Source organism: Pyrus communis, chromosome 12, assembly GCF_963583255.1.
Source record: "Pyrus communis chromosome 12, drPyrComm1.1, whole genome shotgun sequence".
Classification (NCBI taxonomy): domain Eukaryota; kingdom Viridiplantae; phylum Streptophyta; class Magnoliopsida; order Rosales; family Rosaceae; genus Pyrus; species Pyrus communis.
The window spans coordinates 17,832,775-17,848,126 of record NC_084814.1 but is presented as its reverse complement, the minus strand read 5'-3'; the positions used below and the strand labels follow the sequence as shown (position 1 = coordinate 17,848,126).

The 15,352-nt window shown below is 38.4% G+C and overlaps 2 protein-coding genes and 2 non-coding genes across 4 annotated transcripts; 3 read left to right on the top strand and 1 right to left on the bottom strand.

The window, feature by feature from the left end:
- The first annotated feature begins 787 nt into the window (after positions 1 to 787).
- On the top strand, positions 788 to 861 carry TRNAV-AAC (transfer RNA valine (anticodon AAC)). The gene has a single exon. It is a non-coding gene; the product is annotated as a tRNA-Val (tRNA).
- Positions 862 to 6,882: 6,021 nt separating this feature from the next.
- Positions 6,883 to 9,251, top strand: LOC137710868 (B2 protein). The gene is made up of 4 exons (XM_068450021.1): positions 6,883 to 7,792; positions 8,352 to 8,452; positions 8,662 to 8,856; positions 9,075 to 9,251. The coding sequence occupies exons 1-4, from the start codon at positions 7,024 to 7,026 to the stop codon at positions 9,114 to 9,116; spliced, it is 1,107 nt and encodes a 368-aa protein (XP_068306122.1). The 5' UTR covers positions 6,883 to 7,023; the 3' UTR covers positions 9,117 to 9,251.
- Positions 9,252 to 12,442: 3,191 nt separating this feature from the next.
- Positions 12,443 to 12,514, top strand: TRNAC-GCA (transfer RNA cysteine (anticodon GCA)). The gene has a single exon. It is a non-coding gene; the product is annotated as a tRNA-Cys (tRNA).
- Positions 12,515 to 12,663: 149 nt separating this feature from the next.
- On the bottom strand, positions 12,664 to 14,324 carry LOC137711152 (uncharacterized). Its single transcript, XM_068450360.1, has one exon. The coding sequence runs from the start codon at positions 14,054 to 14,056 to the stop codon at positions 12,884 to 12,886; it is 1,173 nt and encodes a 390-aa protein (XP_068306461.1). The 5' UTR covers positions 14,057 to 14,324; the 3' UTR covers positions 12,664 to 12,883.
- Between the last annotated feature and the right edge of the window lie 1,028 nt (positions 14,325 to 15,352).

Genomic DNA, 15,352 nt, shown 5'->3' with positions numbered 1-15,352 from the left:
CAAAGGTTGTATTGTCTATTTTTAGCCAATCATGGGACACCAAGCGTGTCCTATTGAATCATCTGCAAGTTTAGATTTGCCACTATGTAAGGATTTGGCTGTCAACCATAACAGGTAATGTTCTAAGAAACTTGAGCTCTAAGTCACACTTAAGACATCAGAGAGCCCTTGGCTCACGCCACGTCGGTGCGACAAGGTCAAACATGTTTCTTCTCTTTCTTGGTTGCAGGCATCCTAGTAATTCTATGCTTGTTTGAAATTTGTTTCCCACATATCCCCTTGGTAATGATGCTTTGCCAACGTTAAATAGAACACATTTTCAACATGAGATGTACTAATTTGTTCATTTCTTGTGTGTTAGTAAATGATAGATTTGTCAGAAAATTACAAATGATGCTCATACTTTCCCATTCCTAATAAGTAAACATGTCACTAAAAGTTTTAATTAGAAAAAAAGTATTGTTACAACAAGTGTCATAACTAATTATATATTAATCTTTTAAAATGATCCCAGGTGAGATTGCACGTAGACTCAAATCCTACATTTACATGAAATGTGACATTGATATTTTACTTTCTTATTTCATTGCATTTGTCACATAATATTCTATGAAATGGTGGAAAACCTGTAGTTCACCACCAGTCGTCCATTTTTTTTAAACAAAAGGCTGAATTAGTCAAATTATCATGGACAATACCAACAAGCGCAAACTGTCTCAGGAAGAGGAAGAGACCTCTCTGCTAACATTTTCAGTTTTATATGAGTATCAGGCAACCTGGTAACAACGGTTTCGTGGTGTAGTTGGTTATCACGTCAGTCTAACACACTGAAGGTCTCCGGTTCGAACCCGGGCGAAGCCATATATATATATATATTATTTTGCGCTTAATCCCTTCTATTTTTTTGGATAAATTACACAACACTACCTCAATTATAAATCACACCACAATCTCATACCTCATGTTACATAAAACTACCGCAATTATAGATTACACCACAATCTCATATTTCGTGTTTTAAACATTGCAATGTCATACCTTATCTTACGAATACGTAGCAATGTTAGATCTTCATTAATTTTTATGTTAAATGATGAATGTCAAATGTGAGACCCAAATTTTGGTACCACATGGATAAGAAATTAATTTATTAAAAAAATAAATTATCCTTTTTCTTCCCTTTCATTCCTTGGCTACCCCCGCCCACCTCACCTTAGACCATCTCCAACTGAAGGAGAGCTAGAAGACTATATTTTTTATCGTCTCCAACCGAGGGTCAGGCCAAACATAACTCTATCACAAAAAACCATCTCCAACTGATGGTCATATGACCAAACATAATTTATTATTTTAATTGAATTACTATGGTTACTTAAATTAAATTACCTCAATAATTTTATGTTATGGATTGTCAATAATTGTTATGTTGTTAAATGTTTTTAAAAATGTTGTTTAAGTTTTATGTTGTTAAAAAATTTTATGTTGTTTAATGTTACTTAATGTTATTTAATGTTGTTTAATATTATTTAATGTTATTTCATGTTATTTCATGTTATTTCATGTTATTTAATGTAAAATAAAAAATTAAAAAACAAAAACAAAAACAAAAAAAACTGTTAAAAAAAAATCAAATCAAATACAACATCTATCATGTGGCCCGGCCAGGGGTCGGCCAATTGGCCCTTTGATCCTTTTTTGTCCAGTAGGACCTACGAACCCTTTAGCCTGACCTTCGGTTGAAGACGATTTGAGGGCTATTTTCAACTCTCTGACCATCTGATCTATTCGGTTGAAAATACTCTTAGAACTGTCTTCCACAGCCTCCTCATAACACTCCATAGAAAACACCGCTCCTTATCTCTCCCGAACCTTCATCCAACCAAGAGATTTTTTTGAATGTGACCAGAACATAAGATAATACATGTGTTATTATATAAATAATAAGATATGTACGTTAAAAAGTTAATAATTTAAAAAACAAAATTTCCAACTATTTATATAAAAAGTAGAATCCGTATTCCAATCCCAATAAAAAATTTCTCCATCCAGCCATCATCCTCTCTCTCGCTAACCTCCATCCAGTTGTCTTATCTCATTCACCCCATCTCAGACCCTAGCCATGCCTTCGTATCTACATTTCATTTTAGTAACCCAAACCTTAGCCGCAGCTCTCTTATCGATTCCAAACCCAGCCATGGATTCTGAGCTACTCAGATCATCAGATCGCCGCTAGAGCGAGCCCAGATCGTCTTCCTCACCACAAGCAAAAAGAACTCAGCCACCAAAGATTCGAACCCCAATCGTTGGTATCCACCAACCCTTTAATCAAAATCTGATAAGTAGTTGGGGAAGGGTTGAAAGGGGTATCGGGCTTTTGGGGACTGTTGGACGAAGACGACGACAGGGAGTGATGTGCCTTCTCGGGGTCGTGGATTTGATCGACGATGCAAGGAGAGGCGATGTGGTGGACGCCGGAGCAGCCATTGACGGCGACGATTTCTCCGGCTTCCCTCGGAGTCTTCCCCGCTTGTTAGAGACCCATGGTGGATTGGCACATAGAAGCAGCGATCCTTTGGAGGAGGATGTTGCGACGGCTTAGGAAGGGCAGTGCAGAGTGGCGGCGAGAATGAGAGAGAGCTAGGCGGTGGTCCCTTTGTTGCTGTCGGCAGAGAAGAGGGTGTTGGGCAGTCGGCTTCAAAACAACGCCCCCTTTTAAGGGTTGGGTTGTTTGATTGCCTACTGTCGATGGAGGTGTGGAGAAGCAGTGGCGGGTTGGGCATTTCCCGATCCTTTTTTTTCTTCGTTTTCCTTGAAAGGAAAGATAAGGGGAATTGAAGGGAAATGAAGATGGTTTGGCCCTTGGGACTCTTGGTTGCTGCCGTGGGGGAATCGGTGGACAAAATCTCCACCTTCATTTTTGCAGGGAGAGATTTTTCAGTAATGATCGGCACATTCATTATATTTTAGTGGGATATAACTTAAAATAAAATTTTTCACTACTTACATAAATACACATGTTATACCCTCATATTCCCGTCTCAACGAGAAATTTAACTTTTGCAGGAGAAAAGAAAGAAAAAGAATTATTAAATTATTAATATTTAGTCAATTTTTAATTCAGTTGAGATGAGTGTGGGTTCCGCACCTGCAATGTCATCATTTAACAGTCAAATTGATAAAATATTTAACGGAGATTTGATATTACGACAAATTTGTAAGACGATGTATAACATTACAATGTTTAAAACATAAGAGATGAGATTATGGTTCGACCCATAATTGAAGTATTTTTGTGTAATTTAAGGCCTATTTGGTATCTAACTTGAGAATAGAACTCAAAATTTTGATTTTTTTTTTTTTAAAACACATGTTTTCATTTAAAATTTTTTAATTCAAAACTTTGTTTGGTATGCAACTTCTCAAGACTAATTTAATTTAAAACAGAAAAAATCAAACACCCAAGCCAGTCCAATTTCCCAATCACCTCATCCCTCCCCTCCCCATCGACCCCTTTTGCTATTTACCGACTCCTTCCTCTAAACTCGTACTGACAAACCGAAGCTGGTCACGTCGGCGATCTCAAATCTGAGATCCAACGACCTCCAAAACCAATAGCTATTCGTTGCCGTCAATTTATCTTGGCCGAAGGAAGAAGGATAGAGGTGGTGGCTATGGTGGATGTAAGTGGGAAGAGATTGAAGAAGCAATAGAAAGGAGAGTATCGAGAGAGAGGGGTAAGAGAGAAAGAGAAGAGAGAGAGATACGGGAGTGAGTGGTAAAGAGAGAAAGAAAGAGACAGAGGAAGATAGAGAGAGAGGGGGGAGTGAGTGGTAGAGATAGACAAAGGGGAGTGAGGTGAATCCTGGAAAAAAAAAAAAGGTTTAAAAACACATTTTTTGTATTTTCAACAAATAAGCTTTGTTTTCTTGAGTTGTGGTTTTGAGAATTACATTCAAATCAAATACCAAACAAAGACTTAAATTTATGACTCAAAACTTGTTTTTGAGTTAAAAACATTGGATCCAAATCAAATATCAAACAGACCTTTACTTTTTTTTTTCTTTTCGCGCGGACCGTGAGTCGACTTCACTAAGCTGGGCCCGGTCCAATGCAAATCCAATTAAAAATATCACTGGACCCATGTTTTTACCACATATGCGGATTTTGGACCAAAATTAAGGGCCAGGATGTTTTTGGCGGTTGGATCAACTACTATTTCACTACTTTGTTTCTATCTACCGACTGCTTAGTTTAGTTGATAAAAGCATCTGTTACTATCATCATCAATACTTCAACAAAAAAGGAAGGACACATCACCTTATTCAATCTTATTGGTGGGTCATTGCGTAGGTCTGCATGTTTATAGGTTAAAAAACATAAGGCCATCTCCAAACTCAAAATTTTAACCCTAAATGCGGAAAACGACTTATTGAAATACAAATTTATTGTTATGTGATGTTCCTAGTTCAATGATGTATTGTTAATTTGTTATATGCGACTTTTATTCACATGACAATGCCCTCTTGGATCAGGACGGTATTCATTGTGGCAACGAATTCATTTTATGTAAGTTGCTATCCTAATTATGACTAACTTGTGAGTGGAGACCTATTAAAGAGAAGAAATCTAATTCTTTTTATCCCAAATCTCATTTATGTTTGTATTAGAGATAGCTTAGGAAAAACCATGATCTATGGGCTTTATAAATACGAGTTTGACTATTGACTGAAGTCGTTCTTTAAAAAAGGACGGAATCTGAATGTGTCATCGACAATGTATCCATATCATCATCAGTAGCCAACAAAACATATCAAACTTATTATGCATATATGCACATTGAAATACTAATACAACATCAATTATGCGTACATTTATTAGTAAAGAACGAACATTTTATACAAAAAAAAAAAAAAATCATGATATTAATAATTTGAAGCTTGAAAAAGTAGGATGTTAGATGTTACATAGTCGGAAAAATTTTATCTATTAATTTTTATAAAAAAATATATCGTGTGTGTATAAACTAAAGTTTAAGACATTTTATCAAGCAAGAAATGTTAGAATAAAAAAATAATGCAAGAATATTCGGTTGCTAATCAAGGGCTTGTGTGAAGTGACGACTGACGAGGATCATCAGACTTAGTAGGCCCATCAAACTATAGATATTCTGGGTGAATGTTGTTATACTAATATCACCTAAGTTGAGTTTAATTATTTGCCAATTTGGACACGTATTTATGATCCTCCTTTTTTTTTTTTCCCTTTATATTTTAAATATTCTTTTTTTTTTTCATTTAAAATTAATTAATTTTCTTTTTTAAAAGAAGGCTGACCGACTTAGTAATTGTGGAGTAGTGGGCTTTTTCACTAATTAGCTTTTTTTTCTTTTTTTTTTGGAAGACTTCTCTAATTAGCTTTTTTTTCTTTTTTTTTTTGGAAGACTTCTCTAATTAGCTTTAGACGAATCATTACCCCAATCTGGGTCACAAGACCCACAATCCAGGCCCACACGGTTTCATCCCAATTCTCCTCCCTTTCCATTTCATTTTCTTTTTTTTTTTTGAAATTTTAATGAAAAACTCATAGTATTATTCACTTTAACGAAAAATCACATGTTTACATTAAAAAATTAATCATGATACTATTCACTTTATTCTTTATTTTGTCCTTATCATTAAAACTTAAAGTTTTCAAGCTTTTTTCATTATTATTATTTTTTTCCCTCAAAACAAAGAATACTTGAGTTGTTGGATTGTTGTTGAGCAGTTTTTTTAATATGAAATGAATCTCCCCGAAAAGTAACTTTAATAGGTCGGTTTTATCTCTTTTGTAATCAGGTTTACTATAAAAGTAGTAGGATTTGTTCTATAAAATATGTCGAAATCACCAAACCTCTAATATGTAAAGTGAATGCTCTTAATTTGGTGAATGGTAAATGAACGACAAATATTCATTAGGGAAGTATAAAAATTGGAAGGTACTTCCAAGCATGATCTGTTCGGAACTTTTAAACCTTTAGACTTTTTATTTTTATACATTTGACTAAAGAACCAATCGTTAAAAAACGTCGACAATTCTATACCTGATAACACTATAAAAAATTCACAATTACACATAGTAAGAAAAATAAGACTTGACTAATGAACATTAAAAAAATCAAAACTTAAACACGTGTTAACTTGAGATTAGATGTAAACAAGAACTCCTGCTGAAATGTTCAGCAACGAAGTAGCATCCTAATAAGAATATGGTGGGATGACAATGCACCATACATTAGCTCAAATTGAAACCCTTCACGTGTAGAGACTTGACTTAGACGTGTAAGCCCCTTGGCCAAGTCACATACATACTTGTCTATTTTCCTTATAGTCAAGTCTTAGCTCCTAAGCAAAAATTACAACTTTGTAAGTGTGAACTCTCCCCAACCTCCACCGAACCTCCTACACGTTCTAGAAACCGCCACCAAATCCGACCCCCTCCACTCTCAAACAACGACCCCTCGCTCTCCTCTTCTCTCTCACTCCTTACTTTCTCTCTCCTCTTCTCCATCTGCCACCTCACCTCCCACGTCTCGACGCGTTTATGCTGTCATCACATCATCATCCCTCTTTTTTAGCTCAAACTTAATAATCTCAAGAAAAAAAACATATATATATTTTATTATTTTCTTCCAATTTCCCTCCAAAAAAGTAAATAAAAAAAATATCTTTGTATATTTCTTCCTTTGACAAATGAACACGCCATCTTCAAACCCCTTTTGTCCCTTTCCCAGAAATTTCCTCCTCTCACGATCCAAATAGTAAATGAATTATCACCTTTATTTAACCATCCACTCCTCACTTCTCCTCTCATAGTTTCTCACCTCCCCTGTTTTTTTCTCTGTATTTTTATCTACTCACTCTTCAGATTCTCCTCGCACACTGCATAAAATACAAATCTTTCAGAAGCCCAGATCATATTTTTCAGTTTTCTCAAAAACCCAGATCGCGATTTGTAGTTTTTCAATCGAATATTGATACAAAAATGGAGAACAACAACCAGTCGTTTTGGCAGTTCAGCGACCAGCTTCGAGTTCAAGGTTCCAACTTCGCAAATCTGAACATCAACGATTCGATTTGGAGCAATTCGTACAGCAAGAGGCCCGATGAGAGGAGGAATTTCGATATAAAGGTCGGTGGCGAAGTGAGTCCGATCGTTAATTTGACCCCGAAAGGGTCCGAATTCAACGGGTTCAACGACTCGTGGGTCGATAATCTGAAGCCGAAAGCGGCGTTTTCCGACGCGAACGGCAGTTCCAACGACGGCTGGAACAGCTTCAAGCCGAAAGCTTCCGAATTGAACAATGGATTCAACGACAGCAGGTGGAACAGCTTCAAGCCAAAAGCTTCGGACTTCAACAACGGTTTTAACGACGGGTGGAAACTCGGCGGCGCCGCCGTGTCGCAGAATACCACCGTTGGTCTCAATGGCGGTTTCAACAAGGGGATTTACTCCAAGCCTGCAATTCACAACAATGCTATGAACTTGAAGCCTTACAAGAACAAGGCTCACGAGGATGATCAGATGCATGGCGGGAAAATTGGGAAGAAGAACAACAATAACAGCAATCCCGGTAAAAAGAAATCCGGCAGCGGCGGCGATGATAATAACAAGGATGGAAAGAGTAGCGTGGATAAGAGGTTTAAGACGCTTCCGCCGGCCGAGTCTCTGCCGAGAAATGAAACCATTGGTGGATATATCTTTGTCTGCAACAATGATACCATGCAAGAGAATCTCAAGAGGCAGCTTTTCGGTATGCCTTTCCCCTCTAATTTCTATTTTTCATCATTTTTTTCTTCCAATTAATTTTTTCTTTGTAGCATAACAAATATTTGGTGTTCTTTTATTATTTCTCCTGGTATTTTTTTTTATTTTCTAAATTATTATTATTTAGGGTTTGTATCCAAAAATTGGTGTTAGCTAGGGTTAGCCAGGACAGCTGACCATATTTTGCACATAGGTCGAATTTTTTTATAAATTAGAATAGTTTAGATTATCAGTTAGTCGGAACATATCTCAGTAGTGAGAAATACTTGAAGAATTAAGTGATTAAAAAAAAAAAAAAAAAAAAAAAAAAAGGTGTTTTTGGGCTTGAAAGGGTTTTTTTAAGAACTTATGTATGTGGACTGGGTTAAATTCTTAAAAATTAAGAGGAATGAGTTTTCGGTAAAGATTAAACTCGCATTAAAGTGTATAGGTATTATTATCTTTTAGCATGATAAAGCTTCGTCTGCATTTGTTTTTGGTTTTCTTGGTAGGATTAGTTGTTAATTTGATTAATTGATATTAAATTAAATATTGTGATTTTGCAGGTTTGCCTCCACGTTATCGTGATTCCGTGAGGGCGATAACTCCGGGGTTGCCCCTTTTCCTCTACAACTACTCCACCCATCAACTCCATGGAATTTTTGAGGTTTGTGTTCCTACCCAGCAGCTGACATCTGTCCATTAGACTGTATTTTATTATATTTTATTTTTGAAGTAGTAGGAGTGGAATTTACTTGTTCAATTCAACTTTTGGCCAAACTTCTAGAGGGTATTGTTTATTTGGAAAAAATACCGACTGGTAGTTTACCTAATATTGCTAAAACCTAACAACCTTTCTTGCGTGTGAATGCTTAGGCTGCAAGTTTTGGAGGTACCAACTTTGATCCATCGGCCTGGGAGGACAAGAAGTGTCCCGGCGAGTCACGTTTCCCGGCTCAGGTTCGAGTTTTTACTCGGAAAGTCTGTGAGCCACTTGAAGAGGACTCATTCAGGCCAATTCTGCACCACTACGATGGTCCTAAATTCCGACTTGAGCTTAGCGTACCTGAGGTAATGCCCACATGACCAAAGCTCACTACGCTCTTGGCACATTAGTGTGATCATAGCACTGGCGTTACTAATTCATGACAACAAATTTTTCGTTTTGCACTTTTGTACACGTGTTTGGAGTAGTAACACTTCGTCCGACTGTAGAATGCTGCACATTGATTGTTGTCGGATTATACAGGGAGTTCTATGTCTTAATGAATGTTTGTACAATTTTGCAGGCACTGTCTCTGTTAGATATATTTGCAGACCAAAACCCTTGAACAGCAACAAAATATAGAGGCCGTACAGAACATACAAGATACAAATTAGTGAAGAGAGACAGAGAACATAGGGCTTACTTGGCACCAGATGCATATATATATATATATATATATATATATATATATATATATATCTATATAGTGCGTCGAGAATGTGAGAAGAGTATGAGAAGAATCAATCAGAAGACGGTGAATACATATTTTATATATATAGATAGTGTATAATATGTAAACATGTATAATCCTATGTTTGCAAGACGCCCATATATAATGTTATGCCTTTGGCTTTTCTGTTATTCTTGTCTTTTGTAATGTATAAGCAAGTACGGATGCTAAGAATCCGAATATTTATTATGGAATATGAGGTGTCTAAGATTATGATAATCTATGGCGGATGCAAAGAACTTGGATTATCAAAATACTTGTGTTGCTGCATTGTTTAATCCTTAAGCCGCCGCCTTTTTGTGAACAAGATCAATATATATGGTTAGGACCGTTATAGTTGTGGCCTCCGTTCACCGGCGCTTTGGAAGTCGACCATCTGGCCCTATTATTGACGCGTCAGGGACTACTGATGGTTATTAGGGACTCTAGATTATGTGGAACTTACCGCGGGACTGTGTAAACGGAAAATATATCCATGGTTTCACAACAATTCTTTCGTATGATCTAAGTACGCAACACAATCAATGAAGACGACTATCTATTACTGGTTGTGTATAAACAAGTGTTTGTATCTGTTTGGACCCAAAATATTATTTTGGGCTGAGCCTGGAATTATTCTCGGCCCAATGGTATTTATCTAGAATTTTCTTGTGGGCCGTTCAGTTAGGCCCGGTCTAATCCTGTTGTGAAGAGGATTAGTTTAGATAAAGGGTAAAGTAGTCGATTCCTAGTGGAACAAGGAGTTTTGAAGCCGAAGGTGCTTGGGATTAGGAGATGAATTTGGTTTGTTATGACGTTTGGTTCAAAGTCCTATTAGAGCTAGGACTAGCCAAAACCTAATTAGATTGGGTTGAGGAGTTCTAATCCGAGTACGATTCTAGTTCGGCCATGAAAGGGTTTGCTATTATAAATAAAGGAGGGAGTGCATCATTCAAGGGCCCCTCCAATTCAACACACAAATTGCCCTGCGCAAATCTTCTCAACAACCTTTGAGATTTTATCCTATTCCCCTTTCTTCTCACCAACACATTTTCTGTTTGGATAAACAGCAATGTGAAGGCAATTGACATCTTCAGTTTGGATAAACAACACTAGAGCCGTAGAATCAGCCGATCAAGGAGCACCTTCAGTTTGGATAAATAGCACTGCTTTGAGACCGACTGGTTATTTATCCATGTCTCGGTTGACAAGGATTTTCAAGTCCTTGTTGGTAGAGGTCATCTTATCAACATTCTCGACGAAGTGAGGTGTTACAGGTTACTAGGCTCGGCATGTTGAACACTGAGTTGTTTTATGATTGGATACTCACAAGTACACTTTAGAGTTCAGCATTCCAACGGTCGAACCATATTTATCATCAAGACATACATCTCTTTCGAGTATTTGTGTCCCTATAGTTTGGTGCCAATTTAGCGTACTTATACTCTCATGAATATAATCACCGTGATCGAACCCGGCGCCGACGATTTATGAACTTCACAGAACTAGCAGTCTTATCTTTAGGCTTTAGAACCCGAAGGCCGAGACATGTTCCTTCCTTGACCGAAGTCGCAAGATCAAGAAGTCAGTAATGAGCTCAACACGACATCACCATATTTTACTCCCTGGCCGAGCTCAACCGTCGAGTTGGCACGCCCTGCACATAACCGAATGATGTAGTTAGCTCATTAGTTACTTGGCTTCCGTGCCACGTAGGCTTGGTAGTTTTTAGGGTCAACAGTATCCCTCTCATCTTGTGACCTAGTCCGACAATTCTCTCATATGACCAAGTACTAATACATTTACAAAGAAGACTATTGATTACTGGTTATGCAGAAATAAGTATATGTGTGTCGCTCATCTTGTGACCTAGTCAAAAGAAGTCGTTCTCCCATTAATGGATTGCTTGCAATAAAAGATTACAAGAAAACAATCTTTTAACGTAACGAGTGGTTGCTAGTTAGGCAATCCGTAGCTCAAAAGGGCTGGTTTTCTCATATAAGGATCCTCTTCGGATCCTCTTTGTAGGGATCTAGGGGATCAATCAATCTTTTCCATTCATCGTATATCGTGCGGCTAGTTTTCGTTAAGTACTATTTATATTAAATTTTAAATTTTAAATGATTTCTAACTGTACGATATACGATAAATGAAAAAGATTAATTGATTCCTGGATTCCCACAAAGAAAATCCAAAGAGGATCCTTATTCGGTTTTCTCTCCCCATCTTTTTCCACTTTCTGTATTCCTTATTCCTTACTTTTTTATAGTCGGCAACGTTAATGTTACAATAACAGCAACTGAAATAAAAAAATGGTTAGTTAAGAATTTGCTGGCCCTTGATTCATGAAATATTGACTGGCTCTCTACTCTCTGTTCTGGAAACGCAAAAATATTGACTCCCAAACGTGACAGAAACGAATTGACTTGAATAACATTGATAGTTGATAATCCAAATTTCAGAGTCCAAAAGGGTGGGCTGAAGTTGACCCTCCAGAATTTTTGATTGTCACGAGATCGAGGTGGTTATGTTTTATTGAATAAAATGCTTTATTAAACATTATATTACAAGAGTCGGTCTTTAAAGAAAACTTTATCTTAGTCACTTGTTAATTATCATCGAATCATATGAATTATTATTCGTAATTTTTAACATATTGAATTCTTACCCACTACTTCACGTTCAAGACTCTGAATTTTGTCATGAATATTTGGAGCAGATAGCTACAAATTGGAAGACTCTATTTCTTTTTCATTTTTTTTTTGTCCAAAAGGTGAATTTATTACCAGCAAACCATAATTACCAAAGAACAGGTCTAATTACATGGAAAGTACAAAGATGATAGGGAACCCCCACAACAAAGTTTTGAGCCTAAAAACAGAGAAACCCTACAACTTAACTTGAGCTACCACCGGCAAAGTATTGCGGAAAAACAGAGATCCAATCACCCAAATTTACAAAAACGATGGAAAGATGACTCCAACAACTTTCACAAAGACCACATAGATCGAAACAGCAACCACAGACTAAAGAAAGCTAGTGAGATATGCCCCACGAGCAATAAGTTCACGGAAGGCTTTATTTCTTTTGGTACTCATGGTCGCACTCGTCGCTATCTTATCTCTTCATGTTTCGACGTGAGAGACAACAAGAAAAATATTTGGAACAGATAGCAATAGTAAGGGTCCATAGCTCAGTGGTAGAGCATTTGACTGCAGATCAAGAGGTCACCGGTTCGAACCCGGTTGGGCCCTCTTATTTTATACATTTTTGTATTTTTTTTGTTTCTACTTCGAACTTTCTATACATTCTTCAATCTATCTACCTACAAATCACTTCCCTTCTCTGTTTTACCATGGTTTGCAAATAAATTGTGGGACAAACCGTACATTTCTCAACACCATTAAAAACTTAAGACATCATTAGAAGCAAAAAGATAATTAAAACCCTAATAGACATCATTATACAAATGAGTACTGACAACAAAATTATCATAGTAATTATACCTTCTAATCAAACATTACGCCAGCACAACATAAATTCTCGAAATCACATATAATTAATCACCGTAAATTCCCATCACATATAAGTTTTTCTCGTGTCATATCCCAGTGAAAGTTAGATTACGATGACCAACAAGCCACGCAGTGCACTAGTCCATTCTCGTTACACTTGGGGCACCTCTCCCTCTTATCCCCAACCACCACTTTACAACTCCCTCCGCACTCCATACACGGCACAAACCTGGCCCCACCACACCCCTCGCACACTTTCCACCCCACCCCTCTCTCCACACGTGCCAGCTTCACCATCCTGCCAAATACGCCCGACTCATTAAGCTCCACCATCTCATCCACTCCCCCAATATACCTCCCCTTTACAAAAACCCTCGGTACGCTCACGTTATTACCATCACTGCCACTACTCTCCCCACCCAGCAATCCCTTCAGCTCACCTAAAAACTCCCCGTGCAGTGCCACGTCACGCTCGTCGTACACGATCCTGTGCCCCTCCATAATCCCCTTCACCTTACTACAGTCCTCGAACGTCCGCCGCACGCCCCTCAACGACGTCGTGTATACCACCACAGATTCCGCCCCGCCCGGCGGACACTTCTCCGGGTACTCGCTCAGGGGGTCCCGCCTGGTCTTCATCATCCTATCGTAAGCCGCCAGCTTTCCCTCTTTCTCTCTCTCCATCCTGTCCCTCATTATAAACATATTATCCCTCACCGACTTTATGACTGTCGTCGTCGACTCAGCCGCCGCCGTGTCAGCTCGTGACTCGAACCGGGCCGGCTCAGCGGGGACGGGTTTCTTCCACGCGGACCGCATCGACTCACTCTTTTTCAACGGAGTCGGCTTCCCCGTGTGTCTCGCGTCGAGCTCTTCGAGCGTGTGGAAGGACGCGCTCTTGCGCGGCTTCCTACTAGCCGGTTCGTTCTGGGCTGGTGATGGGCTCTGTTCGGGCTGGATATCGGGCTCGGACTTGGGTTTGGGCCTGATATTGGGCTTCAGGTCCTCTAAGGCCTTGCTGACTTCGTCCCATGTGTGAGGGGCGGCTACCCCCGCTTCGTTTTCGAATGAGTTGAGCTTGTCGAGGATTTGGGCGGGCATGTGCGCGGGCTTTTCGTGGCTTTGCTGCTGCTGCTGCTGCTCCTGCTCCTGCGACGTTGTACTGTCGAATACGAGCCAGGGCTCTTGGACGGTGTTGATATCAAAGACGGCGTAGCTCGCTGGTGCCGGCTTGTAATCCACGGCTGCTGCCTCTATTCGTTTCGAGGAGGCACAGCCCATTTTCTCAAAGACGGAGTTAGTTGCTTCGACTGCCGGATTGTGTATGTATTTTATTTGAGCTAAGAGTATGGTTTTTTCTATTTTTTTTTTGTATGGGATGAACTCAAACAATCGAATGATATACGTCGGGGGAGGAGGAGGGATGTATTTTGTGTGGCTTTTGGTATGTGGTGTTTGGATAAACAAGGTGCACCTCTTGGTTTCTGCCACGTGGGATGTGATTTGTTAGTGTGGTTTTATTGGTTCATGTTGGCTTAGATATGTTAGTGGCTGGAATGTGATTTGTTATGAAAATCTTTGGATTATACGATGATACTCGGCCTATACCACAATTTTTTTCATCGAGACTAGGAAATTTCTCACTAGAGTGACACCGAGCTCAAAGGAAAACTAGACATATTTGTGATTAAAGTTGGAGTGAAGTCATTAGTCATCGTTATGTTTTACATGATGAGAAATATAGAAAAAATTGATTGGGAACAAAATTGTTAAAATTTCTAGGACATTTGTTTCTTTTCCAACAAACAACCAATGAGAGATTTCCTTTAACTTGTGTGGTTTAGTCAAAATTCTCTCCCTTTCTCGAACTTCTTTTGCCATACGTACAAATTTTGAACATTTTAATACATTCACTAAAAAAAAGAATTCAATACAAAATAAGACGTATATAAAGTTTGTTAGTTATACCTAACAAACAAACTGATATGCAGGTACATGAAAGAAATTGAAATCTGTCCATTTCTAAATTTATGTAGTTTCCTTATATAATTGAATGGGATAAGAATTTCAACGACTCAAGAACAATGGGACCCTATATAAAGGTATCCTAGGGCTCCTGGATTTCAAAAACTATTTTTTACCATAGTAATTAGGTTAAAAGTTTTAAAAATGAAGTCGAATATTGGTGTCGTCGGCACAAGCTCAGCGGTGATGATGGTGATGATTTTTCTGTTAATCACTGGGAGTGCCATGGCAAATGAAAAATGTCGCCAACGATGCTACGGCGGCTGTGGTTTGCCTCCAACTGCAGAATGTATCAAAGAATGTCAAAAAAAGTGTGGAAATAATGCTCAGCCTCAGAGTCTTGCGGATCAGGTTACTCAGTACTGCAAACTGGGTTGCTCACTTCACCGATGTTCCAAATACAAAAATGGTATGTACCAATCTCTTCTCATGCATACTTATTTAGAGTGCTGGAAACCCCTTGGAGTGGTTGAAATTCTGAAAGTTCAAAATATGAGCTATACATCACACGACTACAATTTGGCTATTTTTTAAAACGGGAAATGATTTTCG

Coding starts and splice junctions, on each gene's coding strand:
- LOC137710868 (XM_068450021.1), top strand. CDS start 7,024: ATGGAGAACAACAACCAGTCGTTTTGGCAGTTCAGCGACCAGCTTCGA. Junction 7,793..8,351: donor TCTCAAGAGGCAGCTTTTCG/GTATGCCTTTCC, acceptor GTGATTTTGCAG/GTTTGCCTCCACGTTATCGT. Junction 8,453..8,661: donor AACTCCATGGAATTTTTGAG/GTTTGTGTTCCT, acceptor GTGAATGCTTAG/GCTGCAAGTTTTGGAGGTAC.
- LOC137711152 (XM_068450360.1), bottom strand. CDS start 14,056: ATGGGCTGTGCCTCCTCGAAACGAATAGAGGCAGCAGCCGTGGATTAC.